This window comes from Carettochelys insculpta, chromosome 18 (assembly GCF_033958435.1).
Source record: "Carettochelys insculpta isolate YL-2023 chromosome 18, ASM3395843v1, whole genome shotgun sequence".
In the NCBI taxonomy this organism is placed as follows: Eukaryota; Metazoa; Chordata; order Testudines; family Carettochelyidae; genus Carettochelys; species Carettochelys insculpta.
The window spans coordinates 9,153,295-9,173,960 of NC_134154.1; the positions used below are offsets into that span (position 1 = coordinate 9,153,295).

Below are 20,666 nucleotides of genomic sequence, written 5' to 3' on the forward strand. Positions count from 1 at the left end.
TTCAAGGTTCCCTTTCTTCCATCTGTTTTTAAATACATACATACATATGCACTCACATACAAACAAACACAGCTGCCATACTTCCCCTCCTAACCAGGGGATTTTTAACCAACAGGGCCTTCTTCACGTAGGGCTTCTGCTTCAATTAGGGCTCTTGGGCATCTAATAAAGTGATCTTATACCATTCCTAAATATCATGCATATTTTTCTGATTAAATTCTTCCTCCCAGTTGAGCATAACTGTTTTCAGATTTGTGAAACTGGTGCTTTTAAAGCACCCAGTAAAATCCCTGGTCTTGGCTTTCTTCTGTTTGCTCATTAAACATGTGTTCAAGTCACAATCACTTGTACCTAAACTGCCATTAATTTTTAGTTCTGTGATCACTTCCTCTTTATCTGTCAAGCCAAAGTCTAACACAGAGTTACCCCATATTGGATGCCAAATATTTTTCATGCAAGGAAGGAGGAGGATCTTAAAAGTCAGAAAGAAGTTCCCAAATGCAGAACAGAAATAGGCTGCTGCCTTTGTGACAACTGGGAACTCTCTAACTTCCCTCTCCCTCCTTCGCCCAGTTCCGAAAGTGTGAAGGAGCATACTCTCTAATGGCACCCAGAGTCCTTCTCAAACAGCTCGGGACACTTTTTCTCACAGGAAATAATTTTAAATGCATTTTTTTCTAAATTCTCCGGGATTATTTTTTCAGTTTTTCAACAGAAACCTAAATCAAAATATTCTGAGTTTCCAAAACCCCAACATATTACCAGTAACTGAACATTTTAATAAAAAAAAATCCGTTTCCATTTTTTTGTTTAACAGTTAAAAACATTTTGTCAGGAAAACGTCAAGTGAGTTCTAATTCAGCCTCTTTCAAATGCAGCGACTAAGGTATAATACCCCCTGCCTTTCCCAGACACAACACACTAGTGCAGGGCCTGAAGTGAGCTCCAGTAAGCTCTGCATCCCTCATGGTCAAAGGACTTTCTCCGGCTCACACCAGAACATCAGGATCTGGATAGCTCACCTTAATGCAGCTGAAAGGCCCTTGCCAGTTGTGCAGTTTTCACTTCATACAAGGCAAAGGCTAAGGACGAATAAGCCAGTTCCAGCCTAGTATCTGTTTTCTACCACCCATCGTTAACATTTCATGGACTTTCGCTTATCAAATTCGACTCCCTGATACCAGCATCTTCACAACAACAGCAGAAATCTGATGTGACCCATGTCAGCTTCATGCCCACTCCAAATGTCAAAGAGCCATGCACAGCAGAAACAGAGACAAGTACTCAAGCCTCCTGTGCTGCTGGAGGAGTTAACTGCGGGATGAACAGGACAATAGCAACAAGAAGTCATGTGACACCTTATAGACTAACAGATATTTTGGATCATAAACTTTCGTGGGTAAAGACCCACTTCGTCAGATGCATGAGTGGAGGTGGGGGGGTTCAGAGGAGTATTTAAAGAGGGGGGGTCCCAGTAAAAGGGAGGGCCAGAGCTGACAAGGTCTATTCAGTCAGAGAGGAAATGGCCCATTAACAGTAGCATACATCAAGAGAGGAGAAAACAAGTCAGATCAGTCAGGAGAGATGTGGCCCATTGTCAGAGTCTAACGTGGAGGTGTGAACATCCAGACCAGAGACAATGCTTTTGTAAGGGGTTGGGAATTCCTGCCCTAAAACGTTTCCTTCCCCCATTCATTGTATAGGAGCTCAGCTATCTGACTCTGGCTTTGTGAATCACAGTGTCCTCCTGTGATTTTCTAGGCATCCAAAGGTTAGACTCTATGATGCTGAGCCTATGTATCTGTGTCGCCCATGGCCCTAAGTAACTGTCATTTTTTGCAAATCTATGACCCTAATAGATTAGTGAGGCATGAGTTTCCTTTGCAGACACTGTTCAGATTAATCCTGGTGATATTGTGGCAATGCAGATGTTTTGTAATTCTACTTTTTAAATTATCATTTCAGCCTATTTTACTGTTTTTCTGAACGACTTGGTCTTCCACTACTCTAGGGAAGCAGACAGCCCAACACAGGAGATTATTCCTAGCAGTGAGGGGAATGCAGGGCTCTCATGGGAGTTTGTGCAAGACAGAAGGTGCAAATCTTTCTACTAACTTAAATGCCAACCTAAGCTGTGTAGGGGCTCAACCACACAGGTCACCCCATTGTGATCAGTCCAGTTTACAATATTAAGGATTCCCACCATGAATCTGAATGGGCAAGTCTGAGAAGAGGGTTATCCAGATCATCAGACTAAATTTACTCTCTTCCATCCCACTTCTCTTCATTATGCCCCCTTTAATTTGTAAAACTTTGTACTTGCTCCATGGTGCTGAACTTGCTGCATGCAGTCACCCCAGCTATCTCCCTCCCATGGAGGGTTTGAGATTTAGCATTCATTTCTACCACCCTTCCCCCTCCCAGTTATTAGGTGCATTTTCTCAAAATTATCTTGTTTTGATATTATGAGAAACTGGGCTGTAATGCTACTAGAAAAATACAACTTGCTCTTTCTACACCAGACTCACCCACTTCAAAGCTACTGCTCCAGAAAATCTTGGTTATGGGAGAAGGAGTTCTAATCCTAAGGGGGGCAAGAACACAGCACTCCTTTTGAAAGTGTTCTTCCACCCCCGTTTCAGGAAGAACACCTTCTTTCGAAAGAAAACATGTGTAGACGCTCCAGGGGCTCATTTTTTTGGAAGAGCAGTCCTCATGGTGCTGGATTTTTCAGTCCCTGGCCTGCTCTTTCAAAAAAGCCGGGGAAAAGGCTGTGTGGATTCTCTCTTTCGAAAGGGCAGATCACTCTTTGATCTCTTTTTTTGTGTGTGTGGACGTACCCTTTCGAAAGAAGTTCTTTCAGAAGATCTCTTCCAGAAGGACTTCTTTTAAAAGATCGCTGTAATGTAGGCGTAGCCGAGAGTTTGACGAAGGAACATTTTACATTTCTTTAATGCATGCTGCCTCAAAGGACTTCATTAACCTAGGGTAATACACAAACTATATACATTATGCAGGGATCACTCACCACTGAAATGCAGCCATCGGTGGGGTGGAGTGAGGGAATACAATCTTGCACATAGCGTATTCCAACAGTACACAAGAAAATAGTCAGGAAAGCCATGGAGGAATGTCCAGTTAAAAGTGCAGAGGGAATTTAGGAGCGCCGAGAGAATTTGAATGGGTCAGAGTAGGAGTATTAAACCTGAGGAAAAGGCAGGGGAGTGTGGTAAACATTTTCAGAAAAAGAAAAAGAAAAGGCATCATACGATACAAATATGAGTAAGTATCTTATGTACAGACGAAAGGAACCGTTGGTTAACAGAGCATACACACAACGCAGCCACTGCAGCGATACAGAAAATAAAGACGCTATGGCGTGCTAATGAGCAGAAGAGGACAGAGTAAACACTGAAGAGGAACAAGTGAAGGGCATGTGGAGGTCTACAGCATGTCTGCGCTACAGCCCTAAGTCAACCAAGGTCATTCCAGTCAACTTACAGCCGTCGCAGTAATTACTGTGGTGGCAAATGTCCACACTAGCCTCCTGTCAGCAATGTGTGTCATCAAGAGGGGTGCTTCCATCAACTGAAGAGAGGCAGTGTGGAGGGCTGAGAACCAGGACACTTATTACGTCAGGCACATCCACTGGCAGGACAAGGCAGTAGCGCGGACACTGGCATAATCAGGTGAACATAAGGCAGCATACATCCTATCTGTGTACTGTAGGCAGGATGTCAGAACGGCATCTCTTGACCCGGTGAGACCTGCTTTATTATGCCACACATGCAATCAGAGTCACAGAGTTAAACATGAGAAGGGCCCCTCACACTGTCCATTCCAACCACGGATATAGCATGGGCCACTCATGCACACTAACCCAACAATAGGGTGACCACATCGCCCAATGGCAAATACAGGACACCAGCCTCCAGAGATGTTGTCCCATGCCAGGGCTGCTTGGCAATGGAGGCTGCTGCCCCTTTGGTGAGGCACTGGGGATGGGGATTCCACAGCCTCTCGATGAGGGGGAGCAGAAGTTGGGGGCTCAGTAACCTCTTGGTGGGGGGTATGTATGCGCATGCTGAGAATAGGGGCTTCACAGCCTGCCAGCGGGCGGGCAGGGAACATGGCAGCCATCCCATGGAGGAGCTTTCCTGCAGCAGGAGCTGCCTCACCGAGGCACAGGGTGCCAGGGAAAGACACAGCCATCCCATGAAGGGGCTCCCTGGCAGCGGGAGTTGCCTCCCCTAGGCATGGAGCACCAGGGAATGAGGCAGCTGCCCCGTGGAGGAGGTAAACAAACCCAATTCTTTTAATCTTTTCTCAGAGATCATTTGTTCTAGATATTTAATCATTTTACTTGCTTGTCTCTGGACCCTCTTCAGTTTCTCCATATCTTACCTAAATATGGGGCCCCAAACTGGACACAGTATTCCAGATGAGGCCTAAACAGTGCGGAGTAGAATGGGACCAGCCAGTCAAGCACCAGAGAGAGAGCACGCTCAGTACCACCTCACAGATCTAGCCTTCCCTTTCCAATGGTCTTCTCCTGACCAGCCACGTCTGTCCCTGATGCTTGAAAAGAAAGAGATAAAAAACAGAATACGTGGGAAAGAGGGGAAGAGAAGATCCCTTCCTGACCCCTGTAGGTGGCTCTCTGAAGCCCTGAAGCATGAGCTTTTGGAATATAAGACATAGACTGAAAGTGAGCCCCAGGGATGCTGAGTCCTGCCCCTCTCCCCACCATCACAAGCAACCCCATCATACAATCCTGATGATAAATTTGTGCAGCTGTCTCTTAAAACTAATTAAGTTGTTTGCCTCCACTACTCCTTTAGGGGGCTGTTCCAGATCCTCACCCCTCTGGTGGTGAGAAACTTTCTAACTTCCAGCCTGAATTTGCTCATGGCCAGTTTATCCCCAGTTGTTCTTGTGCCATCACTGTCCTTTAGCTGAAGCAGATCTTCACCCTCTCTGACGTTTACCCCCTTTACATAGTTAGAGAAAGTAATCAGGCTCCTTCACACCTCTTGTAGCCCCTGACATGTTTAATCTCTCCAAGTCGCCTCTCAAAAGACAAGTCCTCCATTCTCTTGGCCAGCCCGATTGCTCTACCAACCTTCATTAACTCTTGTTCTTCAAGATGCTTTGCACATGTCCATTCCATCTTAGGTGCACACACCCTGTAAGCACAGGCACCAGAAGTTTTCAGTGGTACCCATGAGGTTGGCTCTAGTACCCACGGGTATCCGTGTGCTAGTGTGAGGTGTCCAACCAAACCTACACTCTCTCCCCTCTTGCCCGCCAACTCCAACAGCGGGGAAGGAGAGTGGGTCGTGGAATTGCCATGTACAACACGTCATGGAGAACAATAGTTACAGAAAACTTACTAAGCATTGTTTCTTCTCTGAGTGCTTGTTCATGTCCATTCCATGTTGGGTGATTCCTGAGACATAGCACCACCCAGCAGACTTGCTCTGAGCAGGCCAGCTTCTCAGGATTTAACCCTGGAGCTTCCAAGCTGTTAGGCAGGGGCTGTTCAGGTTTGAATGGAGCATTTGACTGTGGTCTTGTGAGATCAGGTCTTGGAAATGAGGGAGCAGCACTGGAGTCACTGCTGAAAGACCAGCCAGTGTGGAGTTATGAGAACGACCTGTGCTCTGTCTTGCTTGATCTTCAGCAGGACCTTGCGCATGACTGGAATGGGAGGGAAGCTGTAGAAGAGGGGCTGCAGCTAAGGGACCAGGAAAGCATCCATAAGTGAGATCTGTCTGGAGCCTGGAAGGAGCAAAAATGGTGGCATCTCCCGTTCTGTTTGGTCACAGACAAAGATGCACAGGGAGTCCTTAATTGCTAGAAAATGACCCTTACTACATTGGGGTGGAGGAGCCACAGATTGGAAAGACATGCAAAAGTGATCGGCCAACATGTTCTGGGCTCCCAGAAGCTGTAAAAGCTTTGAGATGTACGGAGTTCTTTATGCAAAACCTCCATAAGTGGATAGCTTCCAGATACAGGGAAAGAGTAAAGCCCTTCCTTGTCTGTTGAGTAGAACGTGGCACCCATGTTGTCCATAAGCACTAGACCATCCTTGTGTGGAAAGAATGCCTGACAAGCCAGCCAATCGTTCTGGGCTCTGTGACATTTATAGACAAGGACAGCTCCTCTGGGGACCTGAGGTGTCCCAGATGAGCCCCCCCATCCTAGTTCTGACACATCCAAAACTCGGGATAATGGAGGCTTGGGCCTGAAGAAGGTGATACCTGAAAGGACTGACAAAGCGTCCCTCCACAAGTCAAGGGAGGCAAGGGTTGGGGCAGGTAGCTGCAAATGCCACGTCTAGGTGGTGGTGGGTGGGTGAGTACACTGAGGCCAGGCAAACCTGCAAGCTCTGAGGCATAGCTGAATGTACCACACTATATGCAGCCATGTGACCTAACATTCTGAGGCAAAAATAAATGATCACGACTGGGTAGGCCTTGACCTGTGCTATCAATGCCACTCTCTGGAAGTAGGCGTCTAGGAGGAAGGCCCTGGTCTTGGAGGAATCAAGCCCTGCTCCAATAAACTTTATCCTCTGCAGTTTATAAGCAGGTTCAGGGTTCAGAATTCCTCTCCTGCCAGAAAGTCTTTAGTGTTGGCCAGACTGATTTCAAGATTATGCGCTTTTTTATTGTGGGGGGGGGCGGGGGCGACAGATGGCCAGCTGCTTCAAGAGTGTTGAACTCTCAGGATTCGCAAGACAGCAAGTGCAAGTTTGAAAGAGTGTCCTCCCCTGTGCCCAAGAGCTCAGACAGAGATCAAGCCAGAAACCACATGGGGAGGGATAGCTCAGTGGCTTGACCATTGGCCTTGTAAACCCAGAGTCGTGAGCTCAGTCCTTGACAAGGCCGTTTAGGGGTCTGGGGCAAATAGATTGGGAAAAAAAAAATCTGTCTGGGATGGTGCTTGGTCCTGCTGCCAGGGGACTGGACTTGATGACCTCTTGAGGTCCCTTCCAGCTATGTGCATCCTACAAAAGACATGAAACTGAGACCTGACACTACCATATCCTCACACAGGGATGCTTTGCCTCACCCCCCCCCACTCACTCACATCCATGCCCTTCCCCTGGGATCCCCCATCCCTGCCTGGGGTACCCATGGCCACCCCACCAGCTGCAGAAGCACATCAGCTCAGGCTGCTCCCTGGCCAATACAATTTGCATCACAGGAGAGGCAGGCAGCACAGCTTCCTAGACCAAGCAGTGCTCTCTGCAGCTGATCCTATGTGTTTGAACAGAGCCACGTGTGCAGGTGAGTCCCTGTGTGCCACATACCCCTCCTGGGCCTTTTTCAAAATATTTTGCAGGCCAAATGGGGGACATACATGTGCCATAGATGGCTCACAGGCCAGGAGTACGAGGCCCCAGTCTAGATGGTTCCTGGTCCTGCCATGAGGGCAGAGGACCGGACTTTACCTCCTGAGGTTCCTTTCACTTCCAGAAGTCTGTTATTCTATTGCTGCACCTGGAACCAGGTTCCAGGCATGTCTCTCCCTGTAAGTGTCTCTGGAAGACAGAATGGGCAGCGGGGAGGGAGGTGTGTGTGCAGCTTGGATGTGGTCTCCGTTGCCGGCGCTCACTGCGCTTTTGGAATGAAGGCTGGGGGATGGTTGATCGGTTTTGCAAAAAGTGGCACTCCCCCCCAGCACCTAAATAGCAAACATGAAACTCTCTATTCCCCCAGCAGCAAGAATGCCAGCTCCTAAGCAAGCACATGGCTGGGATTCTGAAGCCCGTTCTGGTTCATAAACTGTCTCATTAGTAAAGGCAGCCTGTAATTTGAGGAGAGGGCACCAGAGCTCACAAGTTTTGCTCAATGAGCCCATTATCCAAGCCCCCTTCAGTGCCCATGAAAGGTGGTTCTTGTTCCTGCAGCCCATGTACTTACTTGACCTCCCAAGTTGTAATACAAAAGGCGAATGCTGTATATACACTGTCCCCAAGGAAGAGCCCACCCCGAACACAGGGGCTAGAAAAGAGAGGAAGTCTTCCCTCCCGCAGAGAGGAGAACTCAACTTCTGCCCCACAAGCCAGCTCTCCTGCACTGAATGTTGGGTTTGTTGGCAGTTCTCTGAACCCCCTTCCCTCCTCCCACTCCAGCCGCATGCTGAACACGAGACATCACTCCACATCCAGGGCTGTGGAGCAGTTGGGCTTGTGAAAACAATCGGCAGCGTCAAGGATACAATCAAATGGGAGGAAGTGGTGGCCTCTAAGCAGCTGCTTGGAGCATGAGGCAGGGACTCAAGCAACTCCCTGGAGATCCTGAGCCCTGCTAGAGGATTCAGAGGCTCTGGCAAGGCAGAAGCTGTTCAAGGTGAAAGGGAACCAACCCTTGGCATGCTGACCCCCCTGAAGTCCACTGCAGCTCACCTAGCCGCTAGGAAAGTCAGGACATTTGCAACCCAAATTAAAGCTTTTTCGATTCTATACTACTCCAGCCCACAAACTTGCCCAAGGGCGATCTAACTTTGACTGCCCCTCCTGTTGCCCCCAGCCAGGTCCAGCACTGATGGTCAGGTTAGCAGAGGCCAGGGTGAGGACCAGCTCCTCACCAGGCCCTATTTACACGAGCACATTTCCAAGCTTCTCCTTTCCACAGACAACCTCTTGGGTATCAGGGATCCCACATCCTCCTGCTACCCGCCCCGGGCCCCCGCCGGTGCTGTCGGATCCCACCACCCCGCAGCGCCCCACCGAAAGGACAGCATCTTGCAAGAAAAACAGACCAGACGCTGCCATTTGGGGGGGGCGGGGGGGAAGGGACCTTGTGCAGAAATTCCACAGCATTGGAAAGTGCTCTTGTCTGGGAGGTTTTGTTTGCAGGAGTTTAAATCTAAAGCAGATGGAGCTGCCTTCCACTGGGTTTTAGGTTACACTTGGGCGGCGTGTTCCCCCTCCCAGTCTCCCGGAAGGGGGGGCACCTGCTCTGTGGACTGGCCCCAGCAATGCCAGCCCTGGCGCTGGGGCGCGGGGGGAACTGGGGCTGGGCAGGGGGGACGGCAGCATCCAGGAGGCGGCGCTGGCTGGAAGGACGGAGCAGAGGCCGAAGGCACAGGGCGCTCCACGCCGGGAGCTGAGAAACGCGCCGCTGCAGCCACAGGGGGGCGACTCAGGCCACCCCGCGCCGGCCCGGCCAGGTGCCCGCTCGGCTGCAGATCGCCGGGCACAGCCCGTTCGCTGCAACCGGTCCCGGTCCCGGTCCCGGTCTCCCACCCCCGCCCCGCCTGCGATGGGCCGCTGCTACCCCGGGACTGGGCGCGGTGGCGCAGGGCCAGCGGGACCCCCGCAGCTCCCGCCCGCCCGCCGGGGCCCCGTGGCTGCTCCTACCCGGGCGCTCTGCACACGTTCCTCCCGCGGGGACTCAGCTCCTGGGCAGCTCCCCAGCTCAGCAGCAGCAGCAGCAGCAGCGCTCCTCCAGCCCGGCCGGGCCGCCGCAGCCCCGCGGCCGGGGCCCTGGGCGCCTCCATGGGCTGCTCCGGCGCTGGCGGCGGCTCCGGTGCGGGGCAGCGCGGTCCGAGCGCGGCCGCCCAGGCTCCCCGGCGGCGGCTGCCCGCGGGGTCCCGGCCGGAAGCTGCGTGCGAGCGCAGAGCTGCCCCGCCGCCGCCGCCTCCTCCGCGCCCCTCTCGGCAGCAGCAGGAGGGCGCCCGGCCAGCCAGGAAATTCCACATTGGTTCCCCTGATCTCGGGCCAGGCTCTGGGGGACGCGGAGCCGCCGCCGCCTCCTGCCCGCCCCGGAGCCTCCCCGCCCGCCCCGCGCCCGGCCAGGCTGCAGCTCCCTCGCCCGGCCGCGGCCCTGGCCGCTTCCCGCGGGCTCGGGCGGGGCCGACGGCCACAGGCGCCGCGGCCTCGGGGGCGGGGGCAGCGGGAGTCCGGCCCTGCCCCAGAGCCCGAGGAGCTGGACGCGGTCCCCTGCACATGCCTGAGCCCGGGGTACAGACTTGGGAGGTGGCTGTTGGGGGGGCCAGATAACATGCAAATGAAGGGGGCACATTAGTTGCGTCTCCAGGAGAGACAGTGAGTGGCAGGCCGGCCGCCTGACTCAACATCACAGCCACGCCAGGACTGGACCCTGGAAAGCAGATGTGTTACCGGGTCAGGGAGCCCCCACTGCCACTTGGTTTCCTTGACTGAAACCCTTGTGCTCCCAGAGGAGCTGAGGCATCTACAAGGCCGCATCTCGGGGGGGACATCAGGCCCTTTTTCCAAAGAAGACGGGGTGTGGGCACGCACACGAAATGGCCCCTTGCGACCCGACATCGAAAGAACTCAGCTCTTCTCCCGGAAGCCCGCTTCTGTTTCTGGCCCCGGGGGAGCAGTTTAGAAGGAAAGCATGTGTGGACGCTCCGCTGGCCCTTTGCTGGAAAGAGCCGTCCCCGTGATGCTGGACTTTTCGCTTGCTGACCCGTTCTTTCAAAAGAACGAGGGCTGTCTGGATGCTCTGTCGAAAGAGTGGAGTGATCTTTTGATTCGCTTTTGGGTGTGTGGACGCGCTCTTTTGAAAGAAGATCTTCTTTTGAAAGATTGCTGTGGTGTAGACGTGGCTCAAGTCTTCTCCACTTCACTCTCTTTTGGGACAAAACATCTAGCTGACCTCAGTTGTTGTCCTGCAATCTCAATAGATCTTCTCCACGTTGTCTGAGGTCTTCCTCCATTGCCTTTTCCTTGTAGGTGCCATTTGAGAGCTTGATGGACTATGCTGGATGATGGTTTGCTGAGAGCGTGGTTTAGCCATCTAAACTTTCTTCTCTTGATTTGAACATCAAGTGGTTCTTGTCGTGCTCTGTTCCAAAGTTGCTCATTTGTGACCAGGTCTTGTCATTTGATATGAAGGATGTACCTCAGGCATCTGTTTATGAGTGTCTGTAGCTTGCGATTTGAAGATTTTTCAATATCCCAGGTCTTGCATCCATACAAGAGCACACACTTCACATTTTTGTTGAAGATCCACATCTTTGTCTTGCCAGATATTATTTGTGAACTCCATCTGGGAGGAAGAGTCCTGAATACAGCTGTTGCTTTCCCTATCCTGGCACTGATATCCTTGTCTGTTCCTCCATCTTTGCCCATAATACTCCCCAATAAGTGAACTGCTCTTCATCTTTTAAGTCATCCCCTCGCAGCATGATGGTGGTGATGGTATTGGACTGGTCAATCCTCATTGTCTTGGTCTTTCTCTCATTAGTGCTCAGTCCAGTCATTAAGGCAGTTTTGTCTAGGGTTGTGACCTTTCCTTCCATGCTTTCATGTCGATGTGAAAAGGAGGATGACATCATCAGTAGAATCAATGTCCTCTCGCTGTTTGAAGTGTATCCATTGAATGCTCCGTTGATGCCTATCTTTTATTCTGCTCATAATCCAGTCCATTGTGATCAAGAACAGGAAAGGTGACAATAGGCACCCTTGTCACACTCCCGACAGTGTGCTGAAGGATTCTTTCAAGATACCATTGTGAACAATTTGGAACATTGAGGGTTCATACATTGAACGGATCAGGTTAATAATTTTGGTGTTCCACAAAGTGTCTCTATCAACGCTGTTGAAGGCTCTTCCAAAGTCTATGAAAGTTATGTGCTGTGGGGAGTTCCACTCACGTGACTGAGAGTTACTATTTGGTCATTTCAAGATCTCTTGCTTCAGAAGCCAGCCTGTACTCCCCTGAGCTGTCTATCAATTTCTGTCTTCATTCTTTCCGTGAGAATCCTATGGAACACTTTTCCTGGAACAGACAGTAAGCTGATGCCCCTCCAGTTCTTGAATTCCTTCAGGTTTCTTTCTTTGGAAGCTGGATAAGGTAGCCATGTTTCCAGTCTTATGGGATCTCCTCAGAGTCCCACCTTTTCCCAGATGGGTTATACATCATGTTGATTTATATCTCACTACCTGCCTTGATTGCTTCTGCGGGGATATTGTCTGGACCAGGGGGGTTTCCACTTTTCAGATGGGCAATGGCTTTTTTGATTTCTTCTTTTGTAGGTCTGTTGCTGTTAATTTGCAGAGGTATATTTGCAGGTGGTAACTCCAGAGGTTCTATCTGGGCAGGGCAGTTCAGTAGCTCTTCAAAGTGTTCCTTCCATCTACTGAGCAGGTGCATTTCTGTTGCATCCTGTTGGGGTATTTAACATTTTTATCAATGACCTGGAAGAAATCATAGAATTGTCATGGATAATGTTTGCCAATGACACAACGATTGGGGGAATGGGAAATAAGGAAGAGGACAGGTCCCTGAAATAGTCATGTGGATGGTTTGGTAAGAGGGGTGCAACCAAACAATATGCATTTTAATTCATTCAAATATAATGATATACATCTAAGACAGGGTTCTCAAAACTGGGGTTTGTGAGGTTATTAAATGGGGGTAAGCTGTCAGCCCCCACTCTCAAACCCCACTTTGTCTTCAGCATTTATAACAGTTCAAAATAATGTTATAAACGTGCTTTTAATTTATAAGTGGGGGGTCACACTCAGAGGCTTGCTGTGTGAAAGGGGTCACCAATACAAAAAACAGATGTACTGCTCTAGGAGCAAAAAATGCAGGCCAGACTTAAAGGATAAGGGACTCTCTCCTAGGAAGCAGTGAGTTTGGAAAAGATTGGGTGTTATGGTGTTAATTAACCAAATATGAGCTCACAGAGTAATGCTGTATCCAAAAGTGCTAATGCAATCCTTGGATGTGTAAATGGGAATTTCAAGGAGGAGTAGAGAAGTTATTCTACCTTTATATTTATTATAGAATCATAGAATCCTAGGGCTGGAAGGGACCTCAGGAGGTCATTGAGTCCAGCCCCCTGCCTAAAGCAGGAACAACCCCAACTAAATCATCCCGGCCAGGATTTAAAAACCTCTAAGGATGGAGATTCCACCAGCTCTCTAGGTAATGCATTCCAGTGATTCACCACCCTCCTGGTGAAATAGTTTTTCCTAATATCCAACCTACACCTCCCCCTCTGTAATTTTATACCACTACTCCTAGTTCTGCCATCGGCCACTACTGAGAACAGCCTCTCTTCATCCTCTTTAGACACCCCCTTCAGGAAGTTGAAGGCTGCTATCAGATCACCCGTCACTCTTCTGCAAACTAAATAAGCCCAGATCCCTCAGCCTCTCCTCCTGGGTCGCGAGCTCCAGCCCGCTAATCATTTTTGTTGCCCTCCACTCCAACGCGTCCACATCCTTTCTATACTGGGGACCCAGAACTGGATGCAATACTCCAGATGTGGCCTGATAGAGGGGGCTAATAATGTCTCTAGATCTGCTGGAAATGCTTCTCCTAATGCACCCCAAGGTCATTAACTGTCTTGGCTACAAGGGCACACTGTCGACTCATATGCAGCCTTTCATCCACTGTAACCTCCAGTTCCTTTTCTGCTGCACTGCTATTTAGCCAGTCGTTCCCCAGTCTGAAACAATGCTTGGGATTCCTCCGTCCCAAGTGCAGAACTGTGCACTTGTCCTTGTTGAACCTCATCGGATTTCTTTTGGCCCAATTCCCCAATTTATCTAGCTCACTCTGGACCCTATCCCTACCCTCCAACATATCTACCTTGCCCCCAGCTTAGTGTCATCTGCAAATTTGCTGAGGGTGTGACTGTTGCTGAAAAACTGTCCATTCTGGTGCCCACAATTCAAGAAGGATGTTAATAAATTGGTGATGGTTCAGAGAAGAGCCATGAGAATGATCAAGGGAGGGGTTAGAAAGAGGGTCATATAGTGATAGACTTATGGAGCTCAAACTATTTAGCTTAACAAAGAGAAGGTTAAGGCATGACTAGGACATACTTACCCGATGCTTTAGTTTGTATCAGAAGGATGTAAATTTTAGTTTGCACTAGCATGTTACATATTAACTGGCCTGCATAGACTCAGCTGGTGTGCCTGAAAAGTTCTCCAGTGCACGTTAACGTAGGATTGTTTGAAATGGAGCTAACGTGATATGCACGGGGGAAACTTTAGTGTATGCTAGCAGGAGCCAGAAGGGTCAGTTACTGAGTCGCATCTTGGAGCAGACTATAATTTACAACTCTCGGGTGAGGACTAAAACACCGTGTTCACAAGCCATCCATCACACTCAATAAGTACCTACATGGAGAACAAACATTTGATAATTGGTGCTTCAATCAAAGGCACAAAGACAGCCAATTGCTGGAAGCTGAAGCCAGACAAAGATTGAAACTGTGGCACACGTTTAATGGGGGAGTAATTGACCTCTGGAACAATTTGCCCCAGATTGTGCTGGACGACTGGCCATTTCGAAATCAAGAGTGTATGTTTTTCTGATGGATACATTGTAGTTGCAGTAGGAATTATTTCCAGGCTGTTCTCTGCCCTGTGTTATGCAGGAGATCACACCAGATGATCACAACAGTTCCTTCTGGCCCTGGAATTTCTGAAAAGCTTTGCTTGTGTCGTGTGAGTCTCTGGGACCAGGATTCCACCCTTCTAAGCTGAATCACTTGCTAAGATATAACTATCATCCGTGGACACTAAACAAGGCACCACAGCATTTAAGACAAGTGATTGTTGGATGGGATCGGATCCAACGTTCATCGAACCTAGTTTCCTGTCTCCTGGCCAACACTGTCTGTATAATGCAAGAGCCATCAGTGATGGGATAACCTGTGCAAAGGGAAAGTTTCCCTCTAACTCCTGTCAGTTAGAAGCTTGTCCCTGGCATCTGACCCTTCTTATTAATAAAAATGTTTATCAGTAACAAAGCCCAATATTTTTTGAATCCCATTGAGCTTTTGCACCCAATGATACCTTATGGCAATGAGTCCCATGGACTAAATGTGTACCCCATGAAATAGGGTTTCTTCTGAGCCATTTTAAATATGCCGACTTCCAATTTAATTCAATGCCACCTTGCTCATACAATACTTACTGGATGATCAATCTATACCATGATGGAGTCTATACTTACAGGATGATCAACTGCACTGTGGTTGATCTTCTGGTGTTCCATTTTACCGTGTGTGTTTAGATGCAGCAAAATCAATTTCTCTTGGCTCAGCTGTTGACCCCTGTACTCCATGCTATTGCAGGGCATCAGGGATGTCGGTGTGAGCCTGATAAGCCCCCATCTACACTAGGTGAGAAAGTCGATTCTGAAACGTCAATTCTGGCAACGCTAATGGTGTGGCTAGAATTGCATACCAAAACTCAGCTTTCTACCTAGTGTAGCTCTAGCCATCAGTAAATGACAAGGTGAACAGAAACATCCAATTTACCTTCTCTGTCCAAGTTGCAAACCTGCTGCTGCTTAATGCTGATTGTTCCATTCCCTTCCGAACATTTGCGAAGATTTTCCCCTTAATTTATATGCATTACTTCACAGTGGGCACTAAGGTGTCTGGCCAGAGCTCCTTGCACAGAAGTCAGTGCCCTTTTCCTCATTCCATGCCATGCCAAACACTCAAGGATTTTGAATGAGCCATGGACCATGGTTAGGTAAGTTTACACCTGATTGTGCCACTCTGCTGGCCAGTTCTTGTTGCTTCCTGTCTGTCCAAGCTTGTCAGTGTCCCAAGGCTAGATTTTAGAGCAGGGTTCAGTGACCTTTCCCATGCAGAATGCCCAAATTAGACCTTTTGAATACATGGAGATACACATCTCATAGAGCTGGCAGGGACCCCAGGAGATCATTGAGTCCAGTCCTCTGCCTTCTCAGCAGGACCAAGCACCATTCCTTCCCCAGGTCCCTAAAAGGGTCCTCCAGAATTGAGCTCACAACCCTGGGTTTAGTAAGCCAATGCTCAAACCACTGAGCCATCCCTCCTATTTACAACAGCTTTGTTAATAAATAAATGAAGATGTATCATGTTACCGTTTAGCTGTGGCAGGCAACAGGAGGGAGAGCCCTGGTATGCAGAAGAGGGGTTAGCCTGTGCTGGGAGGCAAGATTGCTGACAGAGAGGAACTGGGCAGCCCTGGGGAAGCTGGACCTCCAAACACCTCGCTGGAATTGACGGCCTGCCCAAAGGATGGGGGCAGTGATTAACAAGACGGCAGAAATGGAAAGCAAGAGGGCTCAGCCTCCATCCCAGACAATGGGCAGAGACAGGAGCAGATGTTACTAGAAAATCCCTGCCCTGGGGCAGATGGCAACAGGGGACAGAGGGACGCAGTGCCTTTCCAGGGCACAGATGGACAATGGGGGGGGCAGAGGGGCTCAGTCCCTGCCTCTGTGTGGGGCAGATGGCAGAGGTGGGGGGCAGAGAGACTCCGTCCCTGTCTCCGGGGGAGGTAGAGGCAGATGGCAGAGGGTGGGGTAGGGGGAATCAGTCTCTGTGTGGGGGCAGGTGGCAGAGGTGGGGGGCAGAGGGACTCAGTCCCTGTCTCTGTGTGGGGCAGATGGCAGAGGGTGGGGCAGTGGGACTCAGTCCCTGTTCCCAGCGGACATAGGGGCAGATGACTTCCTCCTCTTTCTATTCCCCATTCCCTTGGGGGCTGTACTGGAGGGGGTCACTGGGACACACCACCTCACAGTCTTTTCCCTAGCATGGCAGTGCTGGCCGGTTGTTGAAGAACTGCAGACTTACTGCCAGTTGTACCTTTTGGGAGCTGTGGCAGGCAGCAAGGAAGTGCACTCTCTGCCTTCATCCCTCCTCTAGCGAGAGAACCTTCTGGTAGCAGACCGGCTTTTGGCCAATTGGGTCCTGATGTAGGACTGCAGCTCCTGAAAGAAAGGACTGCCTGTGAGTCCGACCACCTCTGGTCCAGGACTGGTGTCTATAGCAGTTACCGTAAGAATATGCATCTGGATGCTGCATCCCTGATTGCTGGTCTGATGAGAAAATGCCCTGCAGGGCCCTGACCTGGGCTTCTGCCCATTGAACTATCTGACCCTGTATCCACTGCCTTTCTGTGTCCAATACAGGGTTTTCACTATGGCCTGTTCCTGTTACTGGCATCTCCCTTCCCATTGCCTCTGGAGTCCTTTTCGGATGGCTGCTTGTATTCCCTGCCCCACTCCTGGTGCACTGGGCATGCAAGGCTGGAGGCTGCCATCAAAGTCTAAAAGGCTTTTCACCAACTATGGGGCACCAGAACCACACTCCACTCAGTCCTGCTTCCACGCGTGCTTTGTGTCTCCCTGTCAGTGCTAGCGGCTGGCAGTGCTGGTGCTGATTCTCAGGCAGTGTCTTGTCAGCAAGAGGCAGCCGCTCTGCAGTTTCTTCTGTAGTTGGGAAGTTTTATTTTGTGGGTGATTGTATTTTTGTCTTGGAAAGCAAGTGCCCTTTGGTCCTGGCTGGCTGTATTGGTTTTGAATTTAGCCCCTATGAACGTGGAATCCAGGGCCTCTTGTTTCCTGGAATCTTAGCCCAAAATGGCCCTTCTTGCTGTCATCTGGAGCTGGGCTCCTTGGCAAACAGTCATTAGAGTTTCCCTTCTTTTCTCCTTGTGACAACCCCCTGGCTCCTGCTGGTCTAACTGCATCTCCCTAGGTTTCATTTTTTTTTCTGATTCAACCCCAGGATTCCATTGTCCTCTCTTGAGAATGGGGCCCTGTCAAGACATACATCCAGTTATAATCCACCACCGGCTGCTTTCTGTCTCACAGAGAAGCTGTGATTGGACCGGCTCACCCTGGTCGCCAAACTCCCCATCCGCAGGGCATAAATACGGCTCCCCTGCGCTCGCTACTGGGCCGAGCTTTCCATGAAGAGACAGGTTAATTCCTCCGTAGGTTTCTGAGGGCTCGGCTAGGCTTGCCCAACTGCACCTCTCCCCCACTGTCTGCTGCATATGTACACTGTCTACCTCGTACAGACTAGAGGTTCCCACAAGTGGGAGCCTCTCACAGGCCTGTGCAGCTGTGTGAATGGACCGTAGCCAGAGAAAGCACACGGCCTCATTACACCGCCAGTCCCTCTCAGGCAACACTGGCTAGCGACTGAGGGTTCGGAGAGCTGGCCAAGGAGCTAGCACCCCCAACAGTGCAGTTGTTTGCCCATTGCCCTGTGGCAGCTGTTTGCCCCCTCACCCAGCCCCAGTCACCTCCCAAGTCTGTGCCCCAGGCTCAGGCGTGTGCAGGGGACTGTGTCCAGCTCCTTGGGCTCTGGGGCAGGGCCGGACTCCCGCTGACCCGAGCCTGCGGGAAGCGGCCAGGGACAGCGTGGGTAGCTTCCTGAATTGGGGCAGATAAGCTACCCACGAACCCCGGTATGGCCATGGTAGGCATCTATAAGGGAGCCGAAGAGCACACAGCATTGGTCCCACCACTCTCAAGGAGCTGCAATGTGTTCCTTGTGCTCTCCTGGGGTCCAATGACAGGGTTATCTCCACAATATCCTAGGTCTCACGTGGCTACAACACTGATAAACAGCCTGAGCAGCCATCTCCGGCAAATCACAGGGTGGTAATTTAAATGGGGCCCTCATCTTCGGTGTGAAAATTACTCAGGGGAGAGGTGGACTTATCTTGAGGATGTTTATGCTGTGGGGGGACGTACAGGAGGTACAGGAGATGGGTTAGCAGCAAGGAGCTGGTGCTCACTCCAAAGGGGAAATGATTAGACAGCTTCCTAGAAGCTGCAGCAGGAATATTCCTCTGAGCACGTTGCAGCCAGGAGTGCTACATGAGACCTGCAGCAGCATAACCCACGTATTAGAGTTGATTTCCCACCCTTCCCTCACAACACACCCACCAAAGGCGGGGGGAGGCAAAGGGGACAATTTCCCAGGGGCACAGCCCTTCCAAGGCCACCACAGCTGCTACACGGGTGGCAGAAGTGGCCAGAGTTCCTTGCTCCATTCAAATGCTGTTCCACCCAGCTCGGGGGGTGGGAGGGAAAACACCATAGTCTGGGCAGTGCTGAGGGCTGACTGCCCCAGTCCCTGCCCCTTCTGGGGGCACAAAGCAACCCCCTGCCCCCACCTTCTCTCAGGGCTGTGGTGACTAAAATCCCTCAGAGCCAGCCCAGGGCTACAGCTTCCCATCCCACTGGGGAATAAGCTGCCAGCTGCTACCACAGCCCCGAGGCTCATCAGCAGCTTCTTCCTGCTAATCCTAGCAGGTCAGGGCAAGAGCAGCTCTGCCCCCGGGCACCAGGTGGCACATGTTCCCTAGTAACTGCACCTCACTGCAGCATTTCCCCCTTATTTCAATCCACCTCCACAAGCATCTATTCTCAGATCAGCCTGGTAGAGTCCTGTGGAGGAAGGAAGAAGCCCAAGGAGCCCCTCAGCCTGACCTGTACCCACAGCTAGACTCTCAATCACTATCTACATGGTGCAGTCGGACCTCCACACCGTGGAGAAAGGGCTGGAATGAGTCCCGAGCAACAACTATGACAATGCTCTCCACAGTTGCCTGGCCCTCAGAGACACCTCCAAAAGCCAAGTTCATACACACGTACACACAAGTTTATTCAGGTCTTTTTTCCTTCCGCCCAGGTGCATGCTCTGAGGTATAAGTGGTACAGCCCAGTGCGGCAGCAACCGCGGAAGTGTTAACTGTGAGACTAAGCCAGGCTGGGAATGGAAGCGGGGTGGTTGGGGAAGAGGAGAGAGCTGATTCCTGGGTAAAGGGCCAAGGAGGGGCAGAGGAACCAGGCTGGGAAGGGAAAAGAACAGGGGGCAGAAAGAGAGGAGCCAAGGAGGGGAGATGATTACAGGACCAATGCAGGAGAGCAGAGCTGGGCTGGGGGAGAAGGGAACAGGCTGCACTAGGCACAGGGCTGTGAGGAGCAGAGGGAAGGAGCTGCTTGGCCACAGGCACTGGGAGCAGAGCTGGGCAGGGCTGACAAGGTGCGCCAGGGGTGGGGAGGAAGGACAGAGAGGCAGGTTGGGGTTGTGACCAACCATGGGGTCCTGTGATGGAGGTGCAATTATCAGGGTTTCTGTAGGGTGGAGGGCTGGGGGCTCTGGCAGAGGGAGGGATATGGGGGCCCAGTGACTGCGCTGTCCTGGGACCCGGAATTCCTGGCAGGGCTGGGAACTCAGATTGAATAGAAGAGGCATGGGGGTGGGGAAGAAGTGCATCTCTGCAGCTAGCTACAAAACAGTGCAGACAGGGGCTCCTGGACCACATCCAAAAATCAGTCTTGTTTCAACAGCAGCACATTCCACCTCCCCCCCCCGCCACATCCACTTTAATTTTTCCAGGAACAGATGCTTCCCTGGGTTCTGCTTCCACCCTTCCTCCTTAGGGTGCAGACTAAGGGAAGTGTCAACAACCAGGGCCGTAAGATCATGGGTTTAGCTTCCACTACCCTGACTGTTCACAGCTTCCACCAGATTAAGTAGCTACAACTTGATGTTCTCTGCCCTTAACTGCCTTGTCTACCCATTCCATCAGCTAGGCAGGCCTAGGGCTCCAGTGACCAAAACCAAGTGCCAGGTCCAGAGGTTTGGGCTGGGGAGGGCATGGACAAGACCTTCAAACTTGACCTCGCCTCTTGCTTCAACCAGATGTTCCAAAATTTTGAAGCAGGCCCTCATTGTAGTGAAGGGGCTGAGGCAGACCCCATGGATTAGGGTACAAAATGCATCAAATCTGTGACAGGACATTACTGCCTTATGTAAAGTCTAGCAGAGCTCTTATGAACTTTATTGATGAGTTGATGTCAACATGGAGATGAACAGGATGGAATAACACAATTGAATGCTCTCTAGGAGCC

The 20,666-nt window shown here is 50.8% G+C and overlaps 1 protein-coding gene across 6 annotated transcripts in view; it reads right to left on the minus strand.

Annotated features, from left to right (window-relative positions):
• SCARF2 (scavenger receptor class F member 2) overlaps positions 1-15,906 on the minus strand; it is an 83,275-nt gene extending 67,369 nt beyond the window's left edge. For 2 of the 6 annotated variants that reach the window (XM_075012413.1, XM_075012412.1), the window contains exon 1: positions 9,377-10,398. In XM_075012413.1, coding sequence (XP_074868514.1) covers positions 9,377-10,095 — 719 coding nt within the window. In that variant the 5' untranslated portion in view covers positions 10,096-10,398. Of the gene's footprint in view, positions 1-3,028; positions 3,206-3,501; positions 3,743-4,404; positions 4,579-5,393; positions 5,706-9,376; positions 10,399-15,869 lie in introns of those variants that run through there. The other 4 variants (XM_075012416.1, XM_075012415.1, XM_075012417.1 and 1 more) reach the window with 4 other exon arrangements.
• Positions 15,907-20,666: the final 4,760 nt, after the last annotated feature.